We start from the raw sequence: 23735 nt of genomic DNA on the forward strand, positions 1-23735 counted from the left end.
ACAGGAGAGCAGTGTGTGTAAATTAAAAAGATATGTAGGCAGCTGAGTAGTCCCATATTTTACTAGAATTTCAAGAATTTCCCTTCAGGGATAAATAAAGGAATTCTGATTCTGATACTACATAAAGAAATGAAAAATGAAGTAAAAGTTTCATAAAGCAAGAGGTGTAAATCAAAGCTTCCTGTTCTGCTCAGTCCAGACTGAATCTGCTGTTTAATCTGACGATTTGTGACTCCATCGGGCCTCTTTATCATCACGCAGGACAAGCTGGATGAAGGTGTTTGTTTCTCTGTCTGTTTTTATGACTTCTACGTTTTCCTCCCTTCTTCCCTCCTCTCCTGCCTGTCGTCATTTGGACGCGGTATGTGGCCCTTTTAAAGGGGTTTTCGTGACAGGAAGTGTCTGGGATCCAGATGAGTATTTCTGTGTCTCTTATGGGTCTACTGTGCTACTCCTCTCAGGTCAGCCCTCAGTTTCGACTCGCTTTCCTCGTAACGTTGCATCCTTGCTCTCATTGTGTTGTTCGTCGTGATGGGAGCTTGTGCTCCTGCTCAAGATGAGTGACAAAACACCGTTTGTGAAGATGTGGGATGTAAGCCTGAAACGTCTCAGTAATCTGAGTTTCTCCTTCACGTTAGACTTTGTGGATAACCAGAGCATCACAACAGGAAAGCGAGTTTGCCTGCGGTCAGTAGGTGTGAGCGGCGTGCGGCTGGTCCTGGACGATGAATGGACGCTGGCGACAGCTTCCTCCGACTTGTTTGTGGTGTAAACCTGCACTCAGAAGCTCTCTGTGTCCAGCAGGCAGAACTACTGAAGGGCTTCTGTCAGCGCTGCAACACGGGCTCAAATACACAGGCACAAGTACTTCCATTTAAACATGCATTGGCACTCATGTTGGCTTTCCTGACACTGACACACACACACACACACACATGTTGAGGTTAGTGTTTATGGGAAGCTTTGCTGGAATAAGAAACTTCCTCCTGCATGCTGAGGCCACACTGTGACAAGGAGCCCATTCATGTCTCTTACCTTAACTCTCTCTCTGTGTGTGTGTGTGTGTGTGTGTGATTATGGGAAATCACCCTCTAACTGAGTGCTGGTAAATCTGTGGTGCTTTTAGTTTGTCTACTTTAATCCCAGGAACTGCAATAACTGCAGTATTGAAGCCCAGGTGTGTCTTAGGTCACCTTCATACCTGCCGCCGTTTGGGCCTGGGGCAATGAATCAGCAAAGTGTGCTGACCGTCAGGCAGAATGTTTCCATACCAGCCCTCCAGCTGTAGTAGTGCGGTGTTTTTAATTGCCACCAGCCGCCGTCCTCTGTTCCATTTATTTGTGAATACAATTCATGAATATTCAGAACCACCAGCGGCTGTCGCTGCTGAGCCGAGTGTCTGCGTGTTGGACTGCGGTCCAGCTGCTCAGACCGGCTGACTCTGAGCAGACTGCGGTGCTGGTCCTCGTGTCCTGGCAGATTTCATCGTCTCTTCAGACAAATGGGAGAAAATCCAGTCAAATATTATGTGCATGTTGGGCAGCTCTGACGTGTTTTACTGTATTGTATCCAGTGAAGCACTGAGCTAATGGATTTCTCCTCTTTCCCTTCTGATTTCTCTCCATCAACCCTCCTCATGTCCCATCTTTCTCTCTCTGCCTGTCCTCCTCCTCCGTCTCCTCTCGTCCTCCAGGAACATGATCAAGTCTTTCTACACAGCCAGCCTGCTCCTGGATGTCTTGTGTGTGTTCGGGGAGTTGTCAGAGGAGGTAAGATGAAGACCAGAACTCTCTTTACTGATGATAATCAACAAAAAGGTCTGGATAAGCTGTATCGTTTGTTTGGATACTGTTGGCTTTATTTTATTATTTTAAAACCCAGAGAACAAATCCAACAAAACACTGAGGGTGTTAACAAGTATTATGCGGTCAGCCATTATGTGTCTGTGGCTTTAAACTGAAGCTAAAAGTTCATCATCATAAGGTTCACTGGCTGTTGTTTTTAAATCACTTGGTGCTGCAGACAAACTTTATATGAGCAGATGTGCAGTCGCCCTCTGAACTCCCACCAAGCTGTGGTGAGTCACTCAAGACAAACTTCTGCTGTGCAACCAAACTTTGTTCAAACCCACACAACTTTTAAAATGAATTTCAAATTCTGCCAGAGATCTGAGAGTTTCCAACCATCCTAAATGCGTCACGCTGCATTTTGTGGATGTGTGTCTGAAATGATGCACCAACATGTCGCTCGATGTAAACGTCGTAGCGCTTTGCTGAAGGCCGAAGCCGATTCAACATGTGCGATCCTGTCAGGCGGAGTGGAACAAGATGCTTCAGACAAACTCAAAGCTGCTCGTTTGCTGCGTTTGTCAGGAGCATCGCAGCGATGAGGCGGGAGTTCCTCACTGCAGCTGAAACACGCTGTGATGTGCTCAGTCAAGTCTTATCACTACACACTCAGTCAGCAGCAGGTGTCTCCTCAGAGACTGTGCGACACACACACACACACACACACACACACTCTCATTCATCTGCACATGAACAAGCGACACACAGCACGACTTTCTTCACATTGTGTCCAAGTCACCCATAAGCCATTAAAACATCAACAAGACACTTTCATGCATGCAGTTAGCTGCTGCACTGAGTGAGGCCTGGTGGCCACACACACACACACACACACACACACACACACACACACACACACACACTCACACACTGAGCCCACCATCAGACAAAGAGCCCTCACAGTGCTCTGCAGACAGACAGTCAGGAGTGATTGAGTTTCAGCCTGTAAAAAGAGGTTTTCAGCAGCTTCCCGGCCGAGCTGAGTGGACTCGGCCCCTTGTCACACTGTTGTCTGTCAGGAAGCCTTCCTCCTGGACTGAGTAGAGACCAGGTCTGTGGATGGCAGAAGTCGCTCGACTGAAGTGTCTTTGAGTAACAAAGTTTATCTTCTGTGTAGCTGAGTTAATATCCTGTTAATGCTGGTTTTATCGCTGCGCTGTCGTACTCAGATGTTCAGATGAATCTTATTTTTGTTAAAGTGGCCGTTTACGTTCGCGGCACTGAGTCACCACTTTGGGCACATGAACATTCCCGTATGTGTAACCTCGCTGACCAACATGTGTGCTATAGGAGGAAACGTTAAGCATTTCATCCAATCTGGCGAGGCTTTGTGCTCGCTGCCGCGTTTTGAACTCGACCAGGTTGAACTATGTGGGGTCGTTTGGTGGTACGTGTTGTCAGCACTGAGTGTCAGCAGAAAGCCAGGTGTCAGCCAGGCTGTCACAGCGCTGAGTCGCTGCAGACAAAGCCAGCGTTGACCATCTTTCTTACTTTCTCACTCCTCACCACGAGTCAGCGAACCGTGTCGCACCATACGCTACACATGCAGAAGTTTAGCGTCTGTTCTTGCTACAGACGGGAGGCGTTGTGTCCGGCTGGACTCGTGGATCTTTACGGGAGGTTGTAGACCATCTGAGGAAAGGCCAAATTTCAGTGAACTCAAAGCTACTCTGTCTGAAGGTCCTGCTGCTCCTGTCCAGTCCAGACCAGACCAGTCCAGTCCAGAGTTCAGTGGCGAAAACACAAACACATTTTTTTATGTTTTATGGTATAAACTTAGTCTAGATGGATAAATAATCTCATTGCAAATCAAATCTGTACCAGCTCACAAGTAACGAGTCCATAAATACCACAGTGTGTTGAAGCAGGGTGGAAAGCTTAAAGAGTCCCTTAACTGCTGCAGTTTAAGAAACCGATCCCTCCTTGTTCTGAGGGGATTAAACTTTGTCGTAAAATAACTTCACAGTGAGTCACCTTCCTGGACATTAACGTGACTGTGCTTCCATGGCGTCGTACAACATCATGGCAGTGTTTTCTCAGTGAAATGCTACCTTTAGTCGCTCTTTTGTGCGGTGAGATTGAGCCTAAACAAACACAGCCTCACCTCAGAAAAACCCCGGGCTCCAGTTTGCCATTGTTTCAGAGCCGCTGCTGAAAACATGGCACTTATCTGGTTGAAGCAGGAATTTCTTCTTCCAGTCTTATCAGCTTCATGTGTAAATCAGCCCTCGCCCCTCTTTGCATCCTGCCTCTTCAGTCGTTTCTCATGTACTCTTACCTCAGTTAACCCGACGGGCCCTGCTTCTCTGCCCTCCTGCCTCCTCACCAATCCCCTACCTGCTCAGACCGCTTCAGATATGCAGGTCTTCAAACCTTTTCACCTTTTCATTGATTACTTCACCATTAATGTACAAACATCTCTTGTCTACTCTTTTAACTCCTGATCTGCTCCATGTTTAATGTCCTGCTAAACCTTTTCAGCGGTTGACCATATGTCATATATCACCTTTCAAACATATTAAAGTCCTATGTCACCACCTGCTCCAGGAAGTTAACACTAACCCGTTTCAAACATTATCACTTTCACCTGATGGGTAGCAGATCTTTAAATATTCAGTTTTTAATCTCTGGCCACAAATCAAATCAAAACAAAAATTTAAACCAGGCCTCAAATCATTTCCTTTTCAAATCACTTCTGAACCGTTTGTCCTCATTTTATTTTCTCCTGCTTCAATCAGATTCTTTTGAATCTGCTTCTCAGACCTCCAACGCCATCAAAGCAACCCTGGACCTCCACATTACGTCACTCTTATCGTCCCCATCAGCTAATGACCGGATCGTTCACCTCCTCTGACCCCCTTTTACTCACGATTAGTCATGATTAATGCTTTCAGATGGCTCTTGTTAAATACAGACAATGTTTTACCTCATGGATGAAACTGTTCTTAGATTTTTCTTAGAAAGTTGACTAGTCTGAGTCCAAACATCCTGTTTAGATGTTGTCCATCACAGACACGACGCCAACTGCTCCTAACCTTAACCAGGCCCACCTTCACTTCTTCCCACCCAGACACACCCACCTAGCAGTCACTGCCAATTAGCAACTTCCTACATTTTACAAGCCTCAGCTACTCATGCTACCTCATCCCTCACCCCTCACCAACTGTCACCTACATTTTATTACCCTCCTCCCTGTAAGCCACCTTACAACACGACTAACAACCCCTTTCATGTCTGTTGACCAGAACATCCAGCACAGGAAGTACGCCCGCTGGAAGGCCACCTACATCCACAACTGTCTGAAGAACGGACAAACGCCTCAGGCCGGACCCATCGCCATGGACGAGGACGAGGAAGCAGGTGGGACACGCTGATAGGGCATACACAGACAGACACACACACACACACACACACACACACACAGCTGCCCTCTCTTACGAAACAATTCTCATCCTTTTTGCTCTTAATGAACATTGAGGCTGACTTCCTTTTTCAGCGTGGTTTTGTCTCGTGTAAAAAGTTTGGCTCTGTATTGTGTGTCTTATCAGGTGTGGGACTGTTGCAGGAAGGCCCTGCAGCAGAAGAGACCAAAAACTTTGGGAGATTAGACATGTGCACAGAGTAGATTAGTCATGGAAAGTCCTCTTACGTTTGTGTTTTTTGTATGAGCGAGAATAAGAATACGACGCACTCGTACAGACGCTGGTCTGAGTGTGTGTGTCTGAATATATTAAAGCTGTGCTGGACCTCCGTGTGTGTTAATGTGTGTGAGACTGACCTGGTATTTGTTTTATTGTGCTGTGCTCCCCTCACATCCAGCAGACTTCTCTGAGTCCCTGACCTTTATCACATTGAAAAGCTCTGGCCTCTCGTGCCAGGCTAAAACCATAAACCGTAACCTTTAGGAGAAAAGAAGCCTGGGAAAACACCAGCAGCTCCTGAGGAGACTGAATGAATGAATGAATTAGACAACAGACTGGCCATTGCAGCCTTTTAAAGTTCATTGTGTTCTGAGTGGGACAGCTAACCTTTTTCTTCAGCTGCCACAGAGGACGTTTCTTCCTATAGTTCACTGTTTGAGCAGCCAACAGATTTGCAGCAGATTAGGAGCTACAGATGAAGGTGTTCTGATCAGGTGGCTGAGAGGTTCAGCACCACCTTCACCACCAGCAGTTGAAGAGAGAATCAGAAGAGAATCAGCTTTATTGACAGTATATATATTTATACATACACACACTGAATTCGTCTTCTGCATTTATCCCATCCTTAGTTGAACACACACATGCAACACCCGGCAAATTACATGCAGTGAAACACACACAGGAGCAGTGGGCAGCATCAAGCGCCCGGGGAGCATATTGGGGGGTTAAGTGCCTTGCTCAAGGGCACATCAGCCGGCTAATGGAGGGGGGGAGCGTTTTATCGCATTAATCACTCCACCACACCCAAATTTTTCCTGCCCGTCTGGTGGGGGAATCGAACCGGTGACCCTCCGATCACAGCCGCTTCTCCAACCTCTAGGCCACGGTTGAGGTTGTTGGCAGGTGCTGATCTGGTTTGATGGCAAAATGGTCACAGATGTGTGTTTAATTTCTTTGTCTCTCGTTTGACCTTTTGTTCACTTATTATTAAAAATTATTAAAAAACAGCCACTTTACATGTTCATTTTTCTCATATTCCGCTCATCTTCGAGGACTTTGTTTCGTATTAACGGTGCTGATTGATCAGCCACTGATCGTTTTAAACCAATATTTGCTCTGAATAGTTTGATTGCGGTCTCTGTGAAGGCCGATCAGAAAACGAAGGGGCTGCAGGGCTCGAGCGCCGTCCCGTCGTCCCCGACAGAATCCTTAGCCAGCCAGGCTACTCAAAATGTGTTTGGGATGAATGGACGAATGATGAATGGACACTGCAGCGTCTCCTCATGTTGTTGCTATGGTTACTGAGGCCTATGAGAAACCTGAAAGTTGTGAACCGTTCCCGTGGTGCCGTCCGTCTGTCCCTTCGCTAACAGGTACTGCCAGGACATGCTAAGATGTTGAAACCAAGAGGGCAAATCTGTTAGCTGTTAGCAGCTGGTGAGCAGCAGTTCAGTCCTGCAGTGTGTTTGGCTAGCGAAGCTAAACACACTGCACTCCACACCTCCACGGTGCTCAAACTGTGTGGTTAATCCGATCATCTTAGGCAGGGGACTCCACCACGAGGCCTGCAGACCGCGTCACATGTCCCTCGGGACGACCGAAGGCGCCCTTCCCTGTTGGAAGACTCAACATGATGTTCATGTCAGAGGACTAATGTTGACCATCTGCTCGTCCAGCGCCTGCTCGCTGCACATACATGTGGGTGTGTCAAACATGACATCACCTCAGCATCTGCACACACACACACACAGTATCACTGCATGCATGTGTGTACAGTCTTTCACTCTGTTGTCTAACGCTCGCTCCTTCTCTCCCAGAGTGCATTAGAGTCATGACATCATCACAGTTTATTCCTGCTGATGGACAGAGCTGCCAACACACAGCTGATATTATCCACCCAGCATGTGTGTGTGTGTGTCAGAAGGCATTCCTTTCTGATTCGGTCACGTTCGATTGGTTTCGTTGTTGTTAGTCCTGCAGACACAACATGTTTGTGGTCTCACGGTCCACAGATCGCAGCTTTGGGACAGCCTTTGTCTGTCTGACAGCAGAGGGGACAAGAGACAATCGGGTGTTTTCCTGCAGATATTAGTAAGTTTTATAAATTATCATAAAAATGTTTATCTGACTGCATACTTGCTCCACAACAAGATGGCTACCACATGACATCAGAAAGAGGAACTCCTTTATTCTCCATGTGCCAAAAGACACAGTAACATGTATTGATGTGGGTACATTCAGATTGCTGTTTTACTACGCTAATCTTATAATTGATTGAATCAGAGAAAATTTGTTTTATTATTTTGCCCAGCTGACTTAAAGGCTGTTTCTAATTAACTTAAGCAAACAGACGGCATCATCACACGTGGGAACATGAAGGACTCGCTGCTGTGCTCCACTTAGCCTGACCTACAGACCTCACGTGACCCACAGTGGACTGGACACACACATGGTGTCAGAACAAGGTGCTGAAACCACTTTGTGTATCATGGTTGGGCCATCCTGCCTCTCTGCTTCTGCATTCAGTGGGCAGAAGGACTGCGGTCGTCTTCTGTCTCCACAGGTCAAAAGTCCATCTTCACATGCGGTGTGGTTGGCAGCGCCTGTCAGCTGCAGCAGCCACTGGACACTGCAGTGATATGAACCAGTTTCTGTAGGTTAATTAACCTCTGGAGAGTAGTGTGGCTCACACACGCACGCACACACACACACACACACACACACACTCTGCAACACAGAAATATACCCGTGGTGCTCACAGAAAGACCATTGTCCCACAGCAGCTGTAGGCTGACTTTCCATTGGCTGGGAGGGGGTCGTGTTCAGCCAGAGGAAAGGAATGGAGGGAGGCCCAAGCAGAGAAAACAACTTCCAGCACTGAGTTGTAAAAATCTAAAGGATGTGTTCTGTTTTCAGAGGAAAACATGTTGGAGATGTTGTGAAATCAGATCCAGATATGCAGAGAATGTGAGCATTTGATTTCAGTCTCTGTAAGGCTTTTTGATCAACTCTGACTGATCTGCTAATGGTTTTCTGCTCCATCATTTCCTACTCTGCTGAAGTGTTGAAATTGACCTCCTATGAGCCCTTCAGCAGTAACAGAACGTGGTCATGGTGCACAGGCCCAGATGTGCCTACAGAGGAGTGTGTGTGAACGCTCACTTCACTTTCTCTGGACAAACAAAGTTTAACAACTTAGTGAAAGATGAAATATTCCAGCTAACGTTTGTGAGCGTCAGGTCTTGTCTGAAACCTCGTCGGCCTTCCCGCCCGTAACGCAGTAATGACAGAACCGAGAGTCTGCACATCCAGCTGGACCTTTTTAATCTGTCTAAACATCTCTGGCTGTCAAGAAATGTTTTCTTTGTGTGAGGTGTGGTTGCTGAGAGATTTCAGCATGAGAAAGATGAAAACACCGCTGGCCCTTTCTTTCTTTTCTTCCTTCTCTTTTCATGAGCACCCTTGTGTTTTTCATGTGAAACCTTGCTGTGTTCTCTCTGCCCGACGCCTTTCCTTCATGACTTTAATTAACTCTTTATCTTATCTTCATAGTGGTGAAGCTTTCATGGCAGCCGAGAGATCTCAGAGCACTGCAGCTCAAGAAAACTTGCCAATTTCTAAACCACAGTCGCATAAAAACAAAAAAGAACTCACTCATCTGACAGCACAAATGCAAAGAACACAGAAATCCAAAGCAATATTAGCAATCCAAAGCTGATATTAGAGATTTAAAGCCTGGCCAAAAAACCAATGTCAGTTTAATGGCACAGTTGATATCTTTCTTCCGATTTCTGAAAAGCCCTGGAGACTGCAGTCAGACTGACAAAAAGCCATGTGCAGTAGTTCGTCCAATCAGCAGAGCCGTTTCTCAATCTGCAGGTTTGTTCACGTAGTGGATTCTCTTCGATTGTGGACGCCTTCTTGATCGATCCCGATCTGAATGCTCAGATCACCCCTGGTCCTGCGCCGGTGGTGATAACGTTTAGCTGAAACCAGCGCGGCCGTCTGTGCCACCAGAACTTAAGTAGCTTTGGACTTCCTTCCTTTCTCAGTGCTTGCGGTGTTTCTGCGTGTGTCATGTGTTTTCAGGTTGTTGGGAATAAATTGACTTCATGCTGTTCATATTTGGACTTCTTGCCTCATGACACAAGCAGCTGAAGTTCTCCCAGGAGGAGGAAGCCGAGCCTGAAAGGAGCACAGATCTGACATCAGTGAGGAAGTTTCTCTTCACTGTAGGAAAGTAAAAGTCCTTGAGTGCAGAAATCGTCCAACAACACGAAAAGTCCGCCTTCATGTAACGGGTGTTTGCTGAAACGAAAGTTTGGGGTAACTTAATCAACGATTACTCAACATGTTGTGATGTCCAGCATTCAGCAGTGAAGCTCTGAGATCCGGTCTCAGTCCAGCTGCACACTGACAGAAAGTCTCTACTTCAGGTCCTGGTTTTCATCTAAAACCAATTTCTGATTGAATATCTGTGAATGTGATTTACACCCTTTGTGGCAGCACAGTTTAATCTCATCCTCATGAATTCTAATCATTTCAGCTGAACTCATTTCTGAATGGCCCGTCACCTGATGTGCTTCTGATGAACAAACCGTTTTTGGTGTGTGATTGAAACCAAGTGAGGCCGAAGGATTTAAGCTCCTCAGTTCACCATCAATCTGTTGAACGTTTCTGTGGCAGCCGAATTTAATTTCTGAAGCTTAGCACCTGCTTTCTTTTCGAGCACTGACACCTCTGTCTAATGTCAGGCAGAGCAGGTAGAGGAATACATGTGGAATCAGTGGTGTTTCAGTGCAGATGTTATAATTGTGTCCTGTTGCATAGTCTGCTACGTCTTTTCCACTTTCTTTTATCACTTACGTTGTCCTTTATACTGAAGTCCTGATTGGCTCGGTTGTTGCTGGGAAAAAGACACATGAAAGCAGAGTTTGAATTGTTGAAAAGATTAAAACTCTCAAGAGGTCTGGAATCAGACTACAGCCATGTGGCGTTCTAGAAAAGATGCTCTAGAACAAGATCCTACCAAAAAGTAGTCCTGAGTTTCCACAGAGCGTTGGTGGATCTGCTTAATGTTCTAACAGTCTAATAATTTGGCTTTTCTGTTCGGTCTCTCTCGTAGATGGGGAGGGAGCTGAAGGCTTCTCAGAGCGCGGGGGTTCTTTCAGAGGTGGACCTCCCTCCGAGTCCTACACAGACCAGAACCAGAGTATGGGTCCGGGTCCCGCCCCAGGGATCGGCTTTGCTCCCAGTCCAGGATCAGGGCCATCAGGTCCCCCTACCACAAACTTCAACAATATCCACATCCCACCAGGGGCCCACGCACCCGCCAACACTCCAGCCGAGCTGCCTCCACCCACAGGTATGAAACAGAGAGCTTCTGCTGGGGTCTCCACACTGGCTCGGGGTTCTGAGGGGTCTTCTCGCCTGCAGTTTGGTTCATGTTGCATGTTAGTTCTGGTGTGCAGGATACGAGCACAGCAGTGTGAACAGACATACGTGGACTAGACAGGGCAGCTGCCAGAGCTCCTCTTCAACAGATGTATCTTTTGAACTCACGCTGAAGGTTTGAGTTTCACAGAGAAGAAATGCTGACTGAGTTCCTGCACTGAGCTCCTGAAGCTGAGAGGCGAGTCTGGGCGTTACCATGGAAACGGAGTGACAACAACAACAACAACGGCCTGCTAATCAAACGAGTTCTGTGAGGACTGTTGAACACACAGTGTTGTGATCGTCACTGGAGTCTCCCCTTTGATTATTAACTGAACTGTGATGTCCCCTGGTAACACTGAGGACGTGACACGTCCCTGAGAGACCGCCTCACACACTCTGCAACCAGCTCTGTGAGTGTGTGTCCTCACGAGGACGTAAAGACGAGGGACACACTCCAGTCTGTGGAGTTTGTGTGAAGGAGACATGAAGATGTGGACTCTGAGGGGTGTAACGATCCATCCGTCTGGATCAATCCATCCGTCTGGATCAATGGATGGACAGTGCAGAGAGCTGGCAGTGAGAGATGCAGCTAAACGCAACGTGAGCTCTTTAATGTCATCATGAGATATTTTCAAACGAGACCGTCACAGTTCAGTTAATGGGAAACACTGATCGATTGAGTGATCAGGGATCCAAACATCATCAAAGCAGAGTCAAAACATGGATCCAAATCATCAACCTGGCAGGTACCTCCGAGTCCACAGACAAACAGTATGCAGCCTCAGGTGTGTCCAGCTGTGACTGCAGGACAGGATCTGGTGTTGGTCCTGCGTCAGACAAGATGCGTTCGCACCCTGCTGTTGATCACATGACGTCGGCGTGTGGGAAACACACACGGGATGTGATTTCAGTGTAAAGTTCACTTCCTGCGTGTTCTCCCTGTGAACATCCAGTTTCTTCAGCCTTTCATCACCACAAGCACACACGTTTATTAGCTTTTACTCTGAATAATAAATGAGACGTGGGTGAGACCCAAACACGTCCTGGTTTGCTTGTTTTGATGAATCCAGTTTTTTTTCTCTTTACACTTTGATTTTCTGGAAACATTCTGACATTTTCTCACTGCAGAAAAAAGTCTCTTTCAAGTTTTCATTGAGTTTGGCTGCTTTTGAGCAGACAAACGGAGGTTAGTGATGTACATTTTACAGTAAATTATTTCTTTAAATTTTTATCTTAATTTGAATTGTTTTTGTTGACCAGCAGAAGCAGTCAAACCAGTGCCTCTGCCCCGAACGGTGCCCACTGTGGACCCGTCACTGCTCAACGCCCAGCAGCAGGGTGAGAACACACACGCACGCACACGCACACACACGCACACGCACACGCACACACACACACATCATATTTACAGCAGCAGTGTTCTGCTTGCTGATGGGAGTGTGGATCAGGAACAGAGCAGAGCAGAGCAGAGCAGAAGATAATGGACAGGAACACACACTCGGGCAGTGAACACACCACAGCCCATCACTCACAGTCTAATTACAGTCCCTGCTGATGGGAGCTGCACACTGTCCAGCACAACGTGAAACTCAATAACATCAGAGGGAAAACGACATTTCTGTGCGTGAGGCTCTTCCCCGGTGCATGCTGGGATGCTTCCACTCTCCACACACACACACATATTCTGTTAACATCTGGTTGATGTCAGTAATGATGTTCAGATGACTTTAATCCCCATCAGAAACAGATTCTCTGTCAGATAGTGCATCACTGTGGCTTTGTTTTCTGAGGAGATTGTTGGAGCTGAAACAAGAGGAAGATTTTAAAATAAGCTGAGGAGAAAAAGCTGAAAAAGAGACAATTTTCCCTTCTTGCCGTTTCCCTGTCCTCTAACTGGGCCTCAGTAACAGAGTCATGGAAACATGACGAATGTGGGACGTTTACATTTGGTGCTTGTGGTGGGCCGTTTGAATTCTGCTGCTGAGACTCAGGCGGAGTGAGACATCAAGTGTCCCGGGAGAACGTAGGATCTTTGTGTTTGCTCTTAAAGTGGCAGGTTTAGCTGCAGGCTTTTGATTGACTCATGAACATGTCTGAGCACGAATCCAAACCTGCATTTGAAAATTCCTCCATCGCTAACAGGATCACGAGATGGTGGCACAAATCTGACAGACGCATCACTTCCTTTCAGTGATGTCACCACAGCTAAAAGTCGAGGATCTGAGAACCTGAAGGGCTTTGGCTCCTCACCCGTTCTTTCACTCGTCCTCACTTTTTCATGCGCTTTTAGGCGTTTTGCATCCCATCTGTATTTAGAGCAGTTGGTAGAAAAGACACGATCAGCCTGTCCTCAGTGGTCTTTGAAGTCCACTTTGAAGTTCTGATCGTCTCTTGAGGTAACCTGGATGCCGAACTCTCAGATGTTTTCAAAGCTGGAGTGAGGATGGAGTGGGAAGAGGACAGAGAAAATGGGACAGGACGGGTGGAGAGACAAGACGACTTCTCTCAGAGAAACTCCCATACAGAAGAACTCCCACTCTCGCACACTTCCTGTGATGATGAGGTCGTCCAACGTGAACGGCGGCTTATGGAGCTGTAGCCCCAAAATGCAGCTTTTATGGTGTAAACAAATTCTGCCAATTTTCTTTATGTTTGCTGTATAGGCAGTAGTGTGTGTGTGTGTGTGTGTGTGTGTGTGTGTGTGTGTGCGTGTGTGTGTGTGTGTGTGCGTGTGCGTGTGTGTGTGTGCGTGTGCGTGTGTGTGTGTGTGTGTTGCCTCGTTAGCCTGCTGTGGGTAAAAGCATCTTGCTGTACTGTAGGATCGGAGACACGTGTGGATTCGTCTTTTTGTGAGGTTTGTTTTTCTGTGAGGTTTGGTCTGCGTGCTCAGCAGAACCGAACCGAGTGGATAAATGGCTGAGATGAATAATTCATCCTCTTTTCAACATTTGCTTCTGCCAAGTCATTGAAAGAGGAAAAGCAGTTTTCTCCTTCAGCGGAGCTCCTGTTGGCCTCACAGGGTGAGTTCAGGACGCCGCGAGACTCGGGCGGCTACTCGACGTCTCATCGCTGTTGGACAAACACGTCAGGCCGTCGTCCACGCACATTAGTGAATGAAACGTTGCTTGCAGTGCTCCATTAACGCAGGCGGAGGAGGAGCTCCTCTGAGCATTGAGTCCGCTCGCTCGGCACTCGGCAGTCCTGAGCTCGCCTTCGTCTGGCGCCGGTGACCAAACCACGGCCGAGCGCCTCAGACTCACGGGCGTAATGATCGATCCTTAGTCAGTTTCCATCAGGACTTTAAACAGCTGAAAAAGTCTTAACTGGCAAAAGTAGCGAGGCAACAAAGGAAGACGCTGTCAGAGGGAAACGGCGATGGGGACAACACCATCTGTGTCAAAGAGGATGACGCCTAATGTGATGTCACCGTGTTCAGGTGCGCTGCGCCATGGACAGACGTCGGAGACGCTGAGGTGATGGCCCTGAACGCGGTGGACGTTTGATGGGCGACTCCACGAGCGTCACATCACTGACGTGCAGCTAGAGATTTCAAAATAAAAGCGGAGAGAAAGCTGTGCCTTCGGTGTCTTATCTGTGATTCATTGATTATTGATACTGATTGAAGCCGTGGTCGTGACGTGTGCACGTTGGGAGTGAAACTGCACTCATTAGATTAGATCGGACTAACGAAGCTGCTGTCAGCAGCCAATCACAGCGATGTGTTCAGGGTCCTTTCCTTGTCGAGGTGCTCCCGCTGTCCGCTTTTTCACAACAGAAAAGGCTGACGGATGAATCAAGACGGATCGATTTCTCTGTTTGTCTCAAGTGATCTCCACCTTCCTGAAGCCTCCACCTCTGCACTCACTTTCTCTGCTCATTATTACTCACTGAACCTCCACCCTCCTCCTCTCTCCTCCCCCCTGTCCTCCTCGCCCCCCTCCTCCTCCACCTCCTCCTACTCTTCGTCCTCCTCCCTCCTCCCCCTTGTCCTCCTCCTCCTCCTCCCTCCTCCCCCTCGTCCTCCCCCTCCTCCTCCTCCTACTCCCCCCCCCCCTCGTTGGGAGTGTGCAGTCAGCATATTTGCGAGTCTTTCCCAGCCTTTCGTAGCGGCAGGGAGATCAGCTGAGGGATTAAGGGCTTATGGAGAAACATGATTCGATCACTTTTTTGCCGTTCTTGTCCAGGACGGGTTTAAGAGCTGAGGACTGTGTTTTATGAAGCCAGCAGAGATGTTATCTGCTGCTCCAGTCCTCAATGCTGCTCAGACTGGGACCTCCAGAGGTCCTTTATGAGCTGCAATCATGTTTGCATTTAAGAATGCGAAAGAATTAAAGAATTTGGTGTTGTTATTGTTTCATGTGCTGCACATTAACTCCTGCTCTGCCTGCTGCGGCGGTAAACCCCAAAGCACACGAGTGACTTCACAGTTTAACCACCGGACAAAACCTCAGCAGAGAGCCTGGTGATGTTTCATGACCTCACAGATAGCTGAGAACAGCGCAGCTCTTCCTTGGGTTGCAAACGTCTGCTCAATGGAGGGAAACCCGGGTCTGATTTACAGCACGCCGCAGGTAGAACAGGAAGTGATGTAAAGTGTAAAGGCGGACGGTTTATTTCCACTGTGAAACAAATGTTAAATCTTGAACTACAAATCAGTGTTAAACGGTTGTTTAGAGCTGCACATCGACGATGTATGACTGGAAATGAATGTCAAACAGAGAAATGAAGGGATGAAGAGGAGAGACGGGCTCTGAACAGATGAAGGAGCGAAGACTGCGACGAGGTCCAGTATCACAGTCCGAAACAAGAAACACGGAGTGTCTGCAGGACCTCGGAGGGGCTTCACTCTTTGTAAGGGGGATTTTCTGGGCTGCTTTACAGAGACACGCTGGAGTCCTGGATGTGAAGGAGGGCGGATGTCGTCTGAAGGGCTACACCCACTATAAGATGCTGGAGCTCCTCCAGGGACTCTGATGGGTGGAGGGCTGAGACAGTAAAGAACGGCACTTCAGGTTGAGGCAGGAATCTTTCATGTTTGGGTCATCACAGAGACAGAAAAGCCATCAAGGAGTTAATCGCTCATTAACCCTCGGCTCCGTGACGTAACCGTGCTGGGTGTTGGCTGGACGGTCGACCTCCTGGACGGTCCCGTCGCCGTAACCTTAATGCTGCGCTGTATGTGCTTTGGCAGCGAGTGCACTTTTATTCTGTCTGTCAAACAACAGAGACATTTTAACGTTCGTACTCGGGGAGGCTCAGGGTAACTGAAGCCAGATGTTCACATGGTGTTGCATCTCACACACACACACACACACAGCGGTTAGGGTGTCGGACCCGTAACCGGTGGATCGCTGGTTCGATTCCCCGTCCCGGTGTCCCGGTACCTAACCCCCACTGCTCCCCGGGCGCTGCACACGGTCGCCCACTGCCCCGGGTTTGCTGTGTGTGTGTGCACGTCACTTGGGTGGGTTAAATGCAGAGCACGACAGAAACTGGTCCACAGATTCTCAGTGATGGTTGTTTTAATCCTTGTTGTACACCTACTGATATCTGATCTCTTTTCACTCCTCCGTCCTCCTCTCTCCTCCCGTCCCCCCTCCAGGCGGAGTTCATCTCACCCCAGAGGACTTCACCAAGGCCCAGAAGTACTGCAAGTACGCCGGCAGCGCCCTGCAGTACGAGGACGTTGGCACGGCCGTCCAGAACCTCCAGAAAGCCCTGAAGCTTCTCACCACTGGCAAAGAATGAAGCCTTTGTCCTCCTCCCGTCTGATTGGCCCTCCCTCCTTCCTTCCATCCCCCTCTTTTCTCCGCAGCAGCGCAGCTCATTCTGTCACTGATGGGCGAGCTGAGGACACACACACTCACACACACTGAGGCCGTCCTGCAAAGACAGACGTTCAGCTCGCCATCAGAGGACATGATGGAAATCAGTCTGCAACAACAGCCGTCTGTGTCCAACACTGTGTCCCACCGACCAGCCGACTGACTGACTGACTGACCAACTGACCGACTGGCTGACAAACTGACCCTCCCACCCACCGACCGAACGACTGACTGACTGACTGACCAACTGACCGACTGGCTGACAAACTGACCCTCCCACCCACCGACCAGCCGACTGACTGACTGACTGACCAACTGACCGACTGGCTGACAAACTGACCCTCCCACCCACCGACCGAACGACTGACTGACTGACTGACCAACTGACCGACTGGCTGACAAACTGGCCCTCCCACCCACCGACCGAACGACTGACTGACTGACTGACCAACTGACCGACTGGCTGACAAACTGACCCTCCCACCCACCGACCGAGTGACTGACTGACTGCCTGACCAACTGACCGACTGACTGACCGACCGACCGAAGGACTGACTGGCTGACAGACTGACCTTCCCACCCTCAGACCGAACGACTGACTGACTGACTGACCAACTGACCGACTGACTGACCGACCGACCGACGGACTGACTGGGTGACAGACTGACCCTCCCACCCTCAGACCGACCAACCAACTGACTAACTGCCTGACAGACCGACCGACCGACTGACTGACCGACCGACTGACTGACTGACTGACTGACTGACTGACCGACTGACCAACTGACCGACCGACTGACTGACTGACTGACCGCCCGACCAACTGACCGAATGATTGACCGGCCGACCGACCGACTGGCTGACAGACTGACCCTCCCACCCTCAGACCGACCAACCAACTGACTAACTGGCTGACAGACCGACCGACCGACTGACTGACCGACCGACTGACCGACTGGCTGACAGACTGACCCTCCCACCCACAGACCGACTGACTTCCTCTGTCCCAGTCCTTGTGTCAGACTTTTGTTTTCTAAATTCAAGAATGAAGTTTAATATCAGAAAGTGAAAATCCTTCTCAAGCAAATCGACCGATCAATAAATGTCTGACGCCTCACAGTCCAGTGAAACAGTTCATTCAGACGAGCTCTGAGTCTCAAATGTCCACAAATCATCTGATGGGCCACAAAGATTCAGTTTGGATTTGGTTCAAATGTTTGAATTTTGACAGCCGGACTTCCAGCATTTACACCACAGAGGGACAAATGAGGACGCTGCAAACAGGAAGAGTCAACGCTGAACGTTCCGAGCCCGGCTGACAGACGGAGGGACCGACCGACCGGACCACCAGAAGGTGCAGGTGTTTTTGCACTTGGCTTTGCTGAGAAAACTTCGTGTTTGTGTGTGGACGTCTCGGCTGCTCGTCGCGAGAACGTGACGACACGTTTGCTGTTTCAGAGGCTCAAACTGTCTCGTCCATTCGGTCTTTGTTCCGCACGGGAAGGAAACTTTACGGTCCTGTCAGTCACTGAATGAAGCTGCTGTTTGTTGGCCACTCAGCAGGGGGCGCTAATCAGCACACGGTCCTCTGACTTGAGGTTTCTTGGAGACGTGGAGGCTTTTGCTCGCTTTTCTTTTAATGTGATGATTTTCCTTTTTTCTGCTGATTCGTTGTGAGCGGTGGCAGCCTTCTCTTCTGCTTTCTGTTTGAGTTTCTCTGAATTTATGCTGCTGGGATTTTAATGTTTTTCACAGAACTTCAGCGAGATGTCGACTTCTGTCAGAATCCTTCAACACAGTTTGAATAAAATATTTGAAATGACGTTTCGCTGACTCGTGTGCTTCCTGTTTTCCTGCATCTGTCAGACCATAAACGTTTCAGCTAACAGCTAATGCTAGCAGGTAGTAAAAACCAGTTACGAGTGAGTTGTACTTGTTATTTCTGAGAGAAAATCATTCCTTTTTCTTTTGGGTGTAGTCATCACGTTACTCCTCTGCGTTCACACGCTCAGCTGGCGCTCTGTCATCCTGCCTCCGCCCGTCTCCACCTGCGGCCTGACGAAGCTGCAGATGGACGCCTTTCGCTGACTGCGCGGTCCAGCAGCTCGGCTTGTGAGCAGGACCTCAGAGACGAGTTGTGAATCTGAACTCAGCCGGTAAAGTCCTGAAATTTTCTCTGTGGTTTAACTCTGAGGAGGAGCAGGAGGAGGACAGAACAGGACGTCTGTCTGTGACCTGCTTTCCAAACTAAAAGTCTTTTCTGTCTCGGTGGTGTCTCCTGGTCCGTTTGGTCCGCTCTGATTCTGTTATTGGAAGAAGCCAATAAATGAGATCGACGTATGAGCCAAGTTTGACCTTCCTGTGCTTTTCTGTACTTCTCGTTCAGTCTTCTGTCATAAAACAGTTTTTATTTTGTGTGTGTGTTTCTGCCAGGGACAAAAAGTTTTCTTTTTTATTAACATTATGCAACCCTGTTGTTCTCTGAACACATCTTCTCTTTCCATCGTGTCTCTCTTGATGTGTTTTCAGTCGAGTCCTCAGCTCTGGGCACAACACGACGCCTTCTGCTCAGCCCTCATAAAAGCTGCAGGAGGCAGAAGGTTTAATGCAAAGCGTCAGTTCGGTGGGACAGAAAACCCTCTCATCAGCTCTCAGGACGACGTCAACACGCAGCCTGATTTTTATAACACTGAAATATTGATTCAGTGATCGAGGAACATAACTGCTCTTGATGGTATCAGTCAGGGAAGGAAGACTCATCGAATTCTGACCGTTTTATCCTTCAGCGTCCTGTTGACGGCACAGGATTGTCGCCCAGGAGGCAGGTGCTGCTTCCAGCTTCTTCCAGCTTCTTAAAAGTCACGGTTTGCTGCTTCTCTTGTCTTCTCTGGCAGTAAATGAAGAGGCTTTGGGGTTTGGACTGTTGACGTCTGAAGACATCACTTTACGCTCTGGGAAACCGATCAGCAGTTTGTAGACTGACTGACTGATTGATTATGAAAACGATCGTCAGTTGCAGAGGCTGGCCTCAGAACTTTCTAACTTCCTGTCTGTGGCTCTCAGCTTCATACAACATATTCACAGGGCGGCCATTTTCCCCTTAACCACCTACAGCAGGAAAGGCATGAATTTCCTCTAGATTGTCACAAGCTTTTGTCTTTTCAGCTGCTGATCAGTGAAATGATTTGATTTGTCAGAGTCCCAAAGTTAGTACAAATAACAACCTGGAAGTCAGCAGTCTGATGATATGCCAGCATTTGTGCTGACGTCAGAGGAAAACTGGTCTCTTGGTTGCTGCTAACAAGTTCTTTACAAATCATTTTTAAACAGGAGGAAATCGTGTATCTGTTGGGGACTATTTCCAGCGGCGGATGGATCCACATTGGTGAGCGCTGTCTCTAAGGTGCAGAGGAGGAGGATAAACCAGGCTGTGGACTCTAGAACTTTACTTCAGCTTAAATCTCAGCACTTGAAGTAACCGCCGGTTGAGTTAAAAAGCGAGACGACTCTGCGATCGCAGACCATCAGGAACGCGTCAGGAAATCCTCTCTGCTGCCGGCGCCCCTGCAGAGAAGCTTCGTCACCTCTCACACAGTGAACGAGCTGATGCTGGGTTTTCCTGCAGGGATTCATCGTGATGCAAATCCCAACGTCCTCCTCCCTCCGCTCGGAACGTCATTTAGGTCGATCTTCCCGCCTGATAAAAACGTCAAAGGCAAATGAGAGGCAGCTCTTTGTTCCCTCCATTGTCCTCCTCGTTTATCACAGAATGTTTATCAGGAAGGACCTAATGAGACTCCAGGAGACATCCTGAGGTTAACACCACTGCAGTTTGTCTAATGAGGAACAGGTGACACAGTAGCATCTTCTGCTCGGTTCACTCGACTGTTTCCTGTTTGTGCTGAGCCAATCAGGTGTCAGTGGGTACATGTGTGTTACATGATGTTCTTTCATTTTCTGTGTCTTAATGATCTGTTTTAATTAACTCCTCAGTGGTACAAGATAGAAGATTCAAAGTTACACAAAGTATTTTAGATGTTTTTAGAGTGAAATTCCTTTTTGCTCCGTAAAGCTGACTTCTCATGTTCGTTACAGAATATGACACGTCAAACAGCTTCAGGATGAAGACGAGTTCAGATGAGCTCAGACGTCCAAACAGGCTCAGGGACAGTTTACTGCAGCATGAGTACCTTTACTGTGAGTACATAAAGTGCATTTATATTTGTGTACTTCAGGTTCAGTCTCAGGACCAGTTAAAATGTGTTATGAAGCTGCTGTCAGTGTGATGTGTGGCACTAATCGCCCCCCATACCGAGAAGCCAAACAGACAGCCAGCAGTTGCAGAACAGAAATCAGCAGAGCACGTGGAGTGACGTCAATATCCTGTTTTATATTTTTATTATCATTACAATGAAAGCAGATTTCAGGGTGTTTTGTATTTGTGTGCTTGAAGCTTTTCTTCTGTCGTTAAACGCGCATCTTACTTTATTTTGAAAGTCTGGTCCGGTATGTGTTCGGTTTCACGACCGGAAGTGCGTTGTTTCATTTGTTCCAGCTTGACTGCGCTCCGCCTGCGGTCGAAGCATCTTCACTTCCCCTCCGGGGAGTCCGGGCTGGTAAAACGAACCCACCCGAGCAGGAGGACCCGCCCCCCCTCCCTCCCTCTGTCTCTCTCTCTCTCTCTCTCTGTCTCGCTCTCCCTCCCTCCCTCCCTCTCCGTATCCCTTCTTCTCTCTCCATCTCTTCAAACTTTGGAGACTTTTGCGCGGCAGCGAGACGCACTTTGGATTGTGGTTGTCGAAACTTTTGAGCGCAGGAAAAGCCTGAGAGGAAGAAGAGAGAAGTGGTGTGAGGCTTTGCGGAGAGGGACGATGATCCTGAAGGGGGACCAGCTGCCGCTCCAGTGAGAACATGTGAGTACCGCAGCGTTCGGAGCGGGTCGTGGTGTCGGTGGTGTCGGTCAGAACCAAACCGTGTGAAGCTTCTCTCCTCCTCATCACGAAGACTTCACGCTGTTTGGTTCATTTATTTAATGACAAACTTTTACTTAAGATAATTAAGATCTTTTGTTTTCTGATGAGGAAAATCGGAGACCAGAAGTCTTTTCTGTCGAGACTTCAGCTGGAGAAAAGCAAAGAAACAAACCAAGGTGTTTTCCGTGATGTGATTGGCTGCTGCCTATATCTACATATGTTTACAATCTGCAGGACAAACTTCATTTTCTTCAGTCAAAGTGACTCAGAGGATCATCAGACTGCAGATCGGAGACCTTAAACCTGCAGGAACATCACAGGCTGAGGGACATTAAAGTCAGGAGGTCTGAGAGCCCAAAGCAAAGTCTGGATGTTCGTAGTCCGTTTGTGTCGGAACAAATCAAAGTCCGCTTGTGTTTATGTGCTGGTTTGGTGAACAGAAACTCTGCAGGTCGACCAGAGACGGAACTCAGGACCAGAGCTGATGGAACAACCTGTGTGTGTGTGTGTGTGTGTGTGTGTGACACGGGTGAATCCTCCAGACCCCCTCAGTGGTCACAGTGTAAACTGGTTCTGTGCGAGTCTTGATCTCAGCTCTTTGGTTGGAGAAACGGGTCAGTTTCGTCAGAGCTGCCAGCAGGTCAGCGTTCTGGGTTTGAAGCTGAACTTTAGGTTTTTCATTGTGAAGCAGGTCATTAAACCTCCCAGACTCCATGAGACTCGTGTGCTGGTGCAGCCCCGCCCGCAGGAGACTCAGGACAGGGTTTAACTGATGTCAGAATGGATCCCAAAGGTTCAAGCCTGATGATAAAAAACAAGTCCATAACCGCGTCAGTGACAGGAAGCTCGCCGCGCTGAAAGCCTTCAGTGTGGAGTGTGTGCGGCTCCGGCTGTGATGTGATTCCTTATCAAAGAAAGTGTTGTTTAAGGTGGACTCCATCACTGCCAGCTGTTACACAACCTGTGAAGGCGATACGCCCGCAAAACATGTCTGCGAACAAGATGTCTTTAAAGGGAGACTTCAGATACCATCCTGCTGACGGGAAGTGTGTGTGTGTGTGTGATACCTGTAGACGGCTTACAGGTGGAGGCTGAGCTGATTAAACACAGGAAAAGTGAGTTCGAGAAACAAAAACTGTGGTTGAATGAAGCAGGAGCTGCAGGTGGAGTTTGATCCCGATGACTTCGTTCTGAGGACAAGATGGAGGCGTTTCCAGCGTTTCCCTGTGGTCAGTGAAGCAGGCAGGCTGGGGAGTCGCCGCCAGCACAAAACCGTGGCAGGACGTGTCCACCTGAGACAATAGTCTGTCTCCTGAACGTTACAGATCCTGTGGTAGAACAACCAAACCCAAAACCGTTTTCAGCTGGGGGAAGAAAACACTTTGGTGGATGCGACCAGAATTAAGTGTGAATGTGCTGACCTTTGACCTGCGACCAATAGAAACCTTTGAGTCCAACACAGAGGAAGTGACCGTGTTGGTCCATGCAGTTTTATTGGAAAAATGTTGACGTGTGAAGACGTCTCTTTGTTTGTGACTGAGTTGTCTAGCGTGCTAACTAGCCGGCTAGCCGGGAGAGCTGAGCGGCAGTTGGTGCTCATGAGCTCGCTAACAGAGGATTATCACCACGCCTGCAGCAATTTAGGCTCTTTTAGTACTTCAGTACTGCTCTTTTGTACTCGTGTTTGCAGTTTTTTGTAAATTCGCTCGCAGTTTAATTCACCAGAGAGCAGAGATTTACATCCGCCTGCGTGACAGGAAGTTGGCTGCGGTTCTGAAAGCAGCTCAGGCCTCCACCAACGCTGGAGGATTCTTAAAATTGCGACACTTTGAGTCAGGGGCTCTTCTAGAACGTTAAGAGTCCCGCCGGTTCGGCCTCCACCCCCACATGAGATTCGAGCAGAGCAGCAGACGAAAGCGAGGCTGCCTCGCCAACTCACTGTGATAAATATGGATGAAAACTTCAGACTCAGATCATAATCTGGACCTCATAACCGAGGCCCCAAACGTGCTC

At 48.4% G+C, this 23735-nt stretch overlaps 2 protein-coding genes across 8 annotated transcripts in view; both read left to right on the top strand.

Moving 5' to 3' along the window:
- vta1 (vesicle (multivesicular body) trafficking 1) overlaps positions 1-18571 on the top strand; it is a 33041-nt gene extending 14470 nt beyond the window's left edge. Inside the window, exons 4-8 of one of the 2 annotated variants that reach the window (XM_046373601.1) lie at positions 1694-1769; positions 5093-5207; positions 10614-10853; positions 12188-12262; positions 16527-18571. In XM_046373601.1, coding sequence (XP_046229557.1) covers positions 1694-1769; positions 5093-5207; positions 10614-10853; positions 12188-12262; positions 16527-16672 — 652 coding nt within the window. In that variant the 3' untranslated portion in view covers positions 16673-18571. Of the gene's footprint in view, positions 1-1693; positions 1770-5092; positions 5208-10613; positions 10854-12184; positions 12263-16526 lie in introns of both variants that reach the window. The other variant, XM_046373600.1, reaches the window with a different exon arrangement.
- Positions 18572-21449: 2878 nt separating this feature from the next.
- adgrg6 (adhesion G protein-coupled receptor G6) overlaps positions 21450-23735 on the top strand; it is a 59162-nt gene continuing 56876 nt past the window's right edge. For all 6 annotated transcript variants that reach the window (XM_046373559.1, XM_046373563.1, XM_046373560.1 and 3 more), the window contains exon 1: positions 21450-21662. In XM_046373559.1, coding sequence (XP_046229515.1) covers positions 21661-21662 — 2 coding nt within the window. In that variant the 5' untranslated portion in view covers positions 21450-21660. The remainder of the gene's footprint in view (positions 21663-23735) is intronic.

Source organism: Scatophagus argus, chromosome 19, assembly GCF_020382885.2.
Source record: "Scatophagus argus isolate fScaArg1 chromosome 19, fScaArg1.pri, whole genome shotgun sequence".
NCBI lineage: Eukaryota > Metazoa > Chordata > Actinopteri > Scatophagidae > Scatophagus > Scatophagus argus.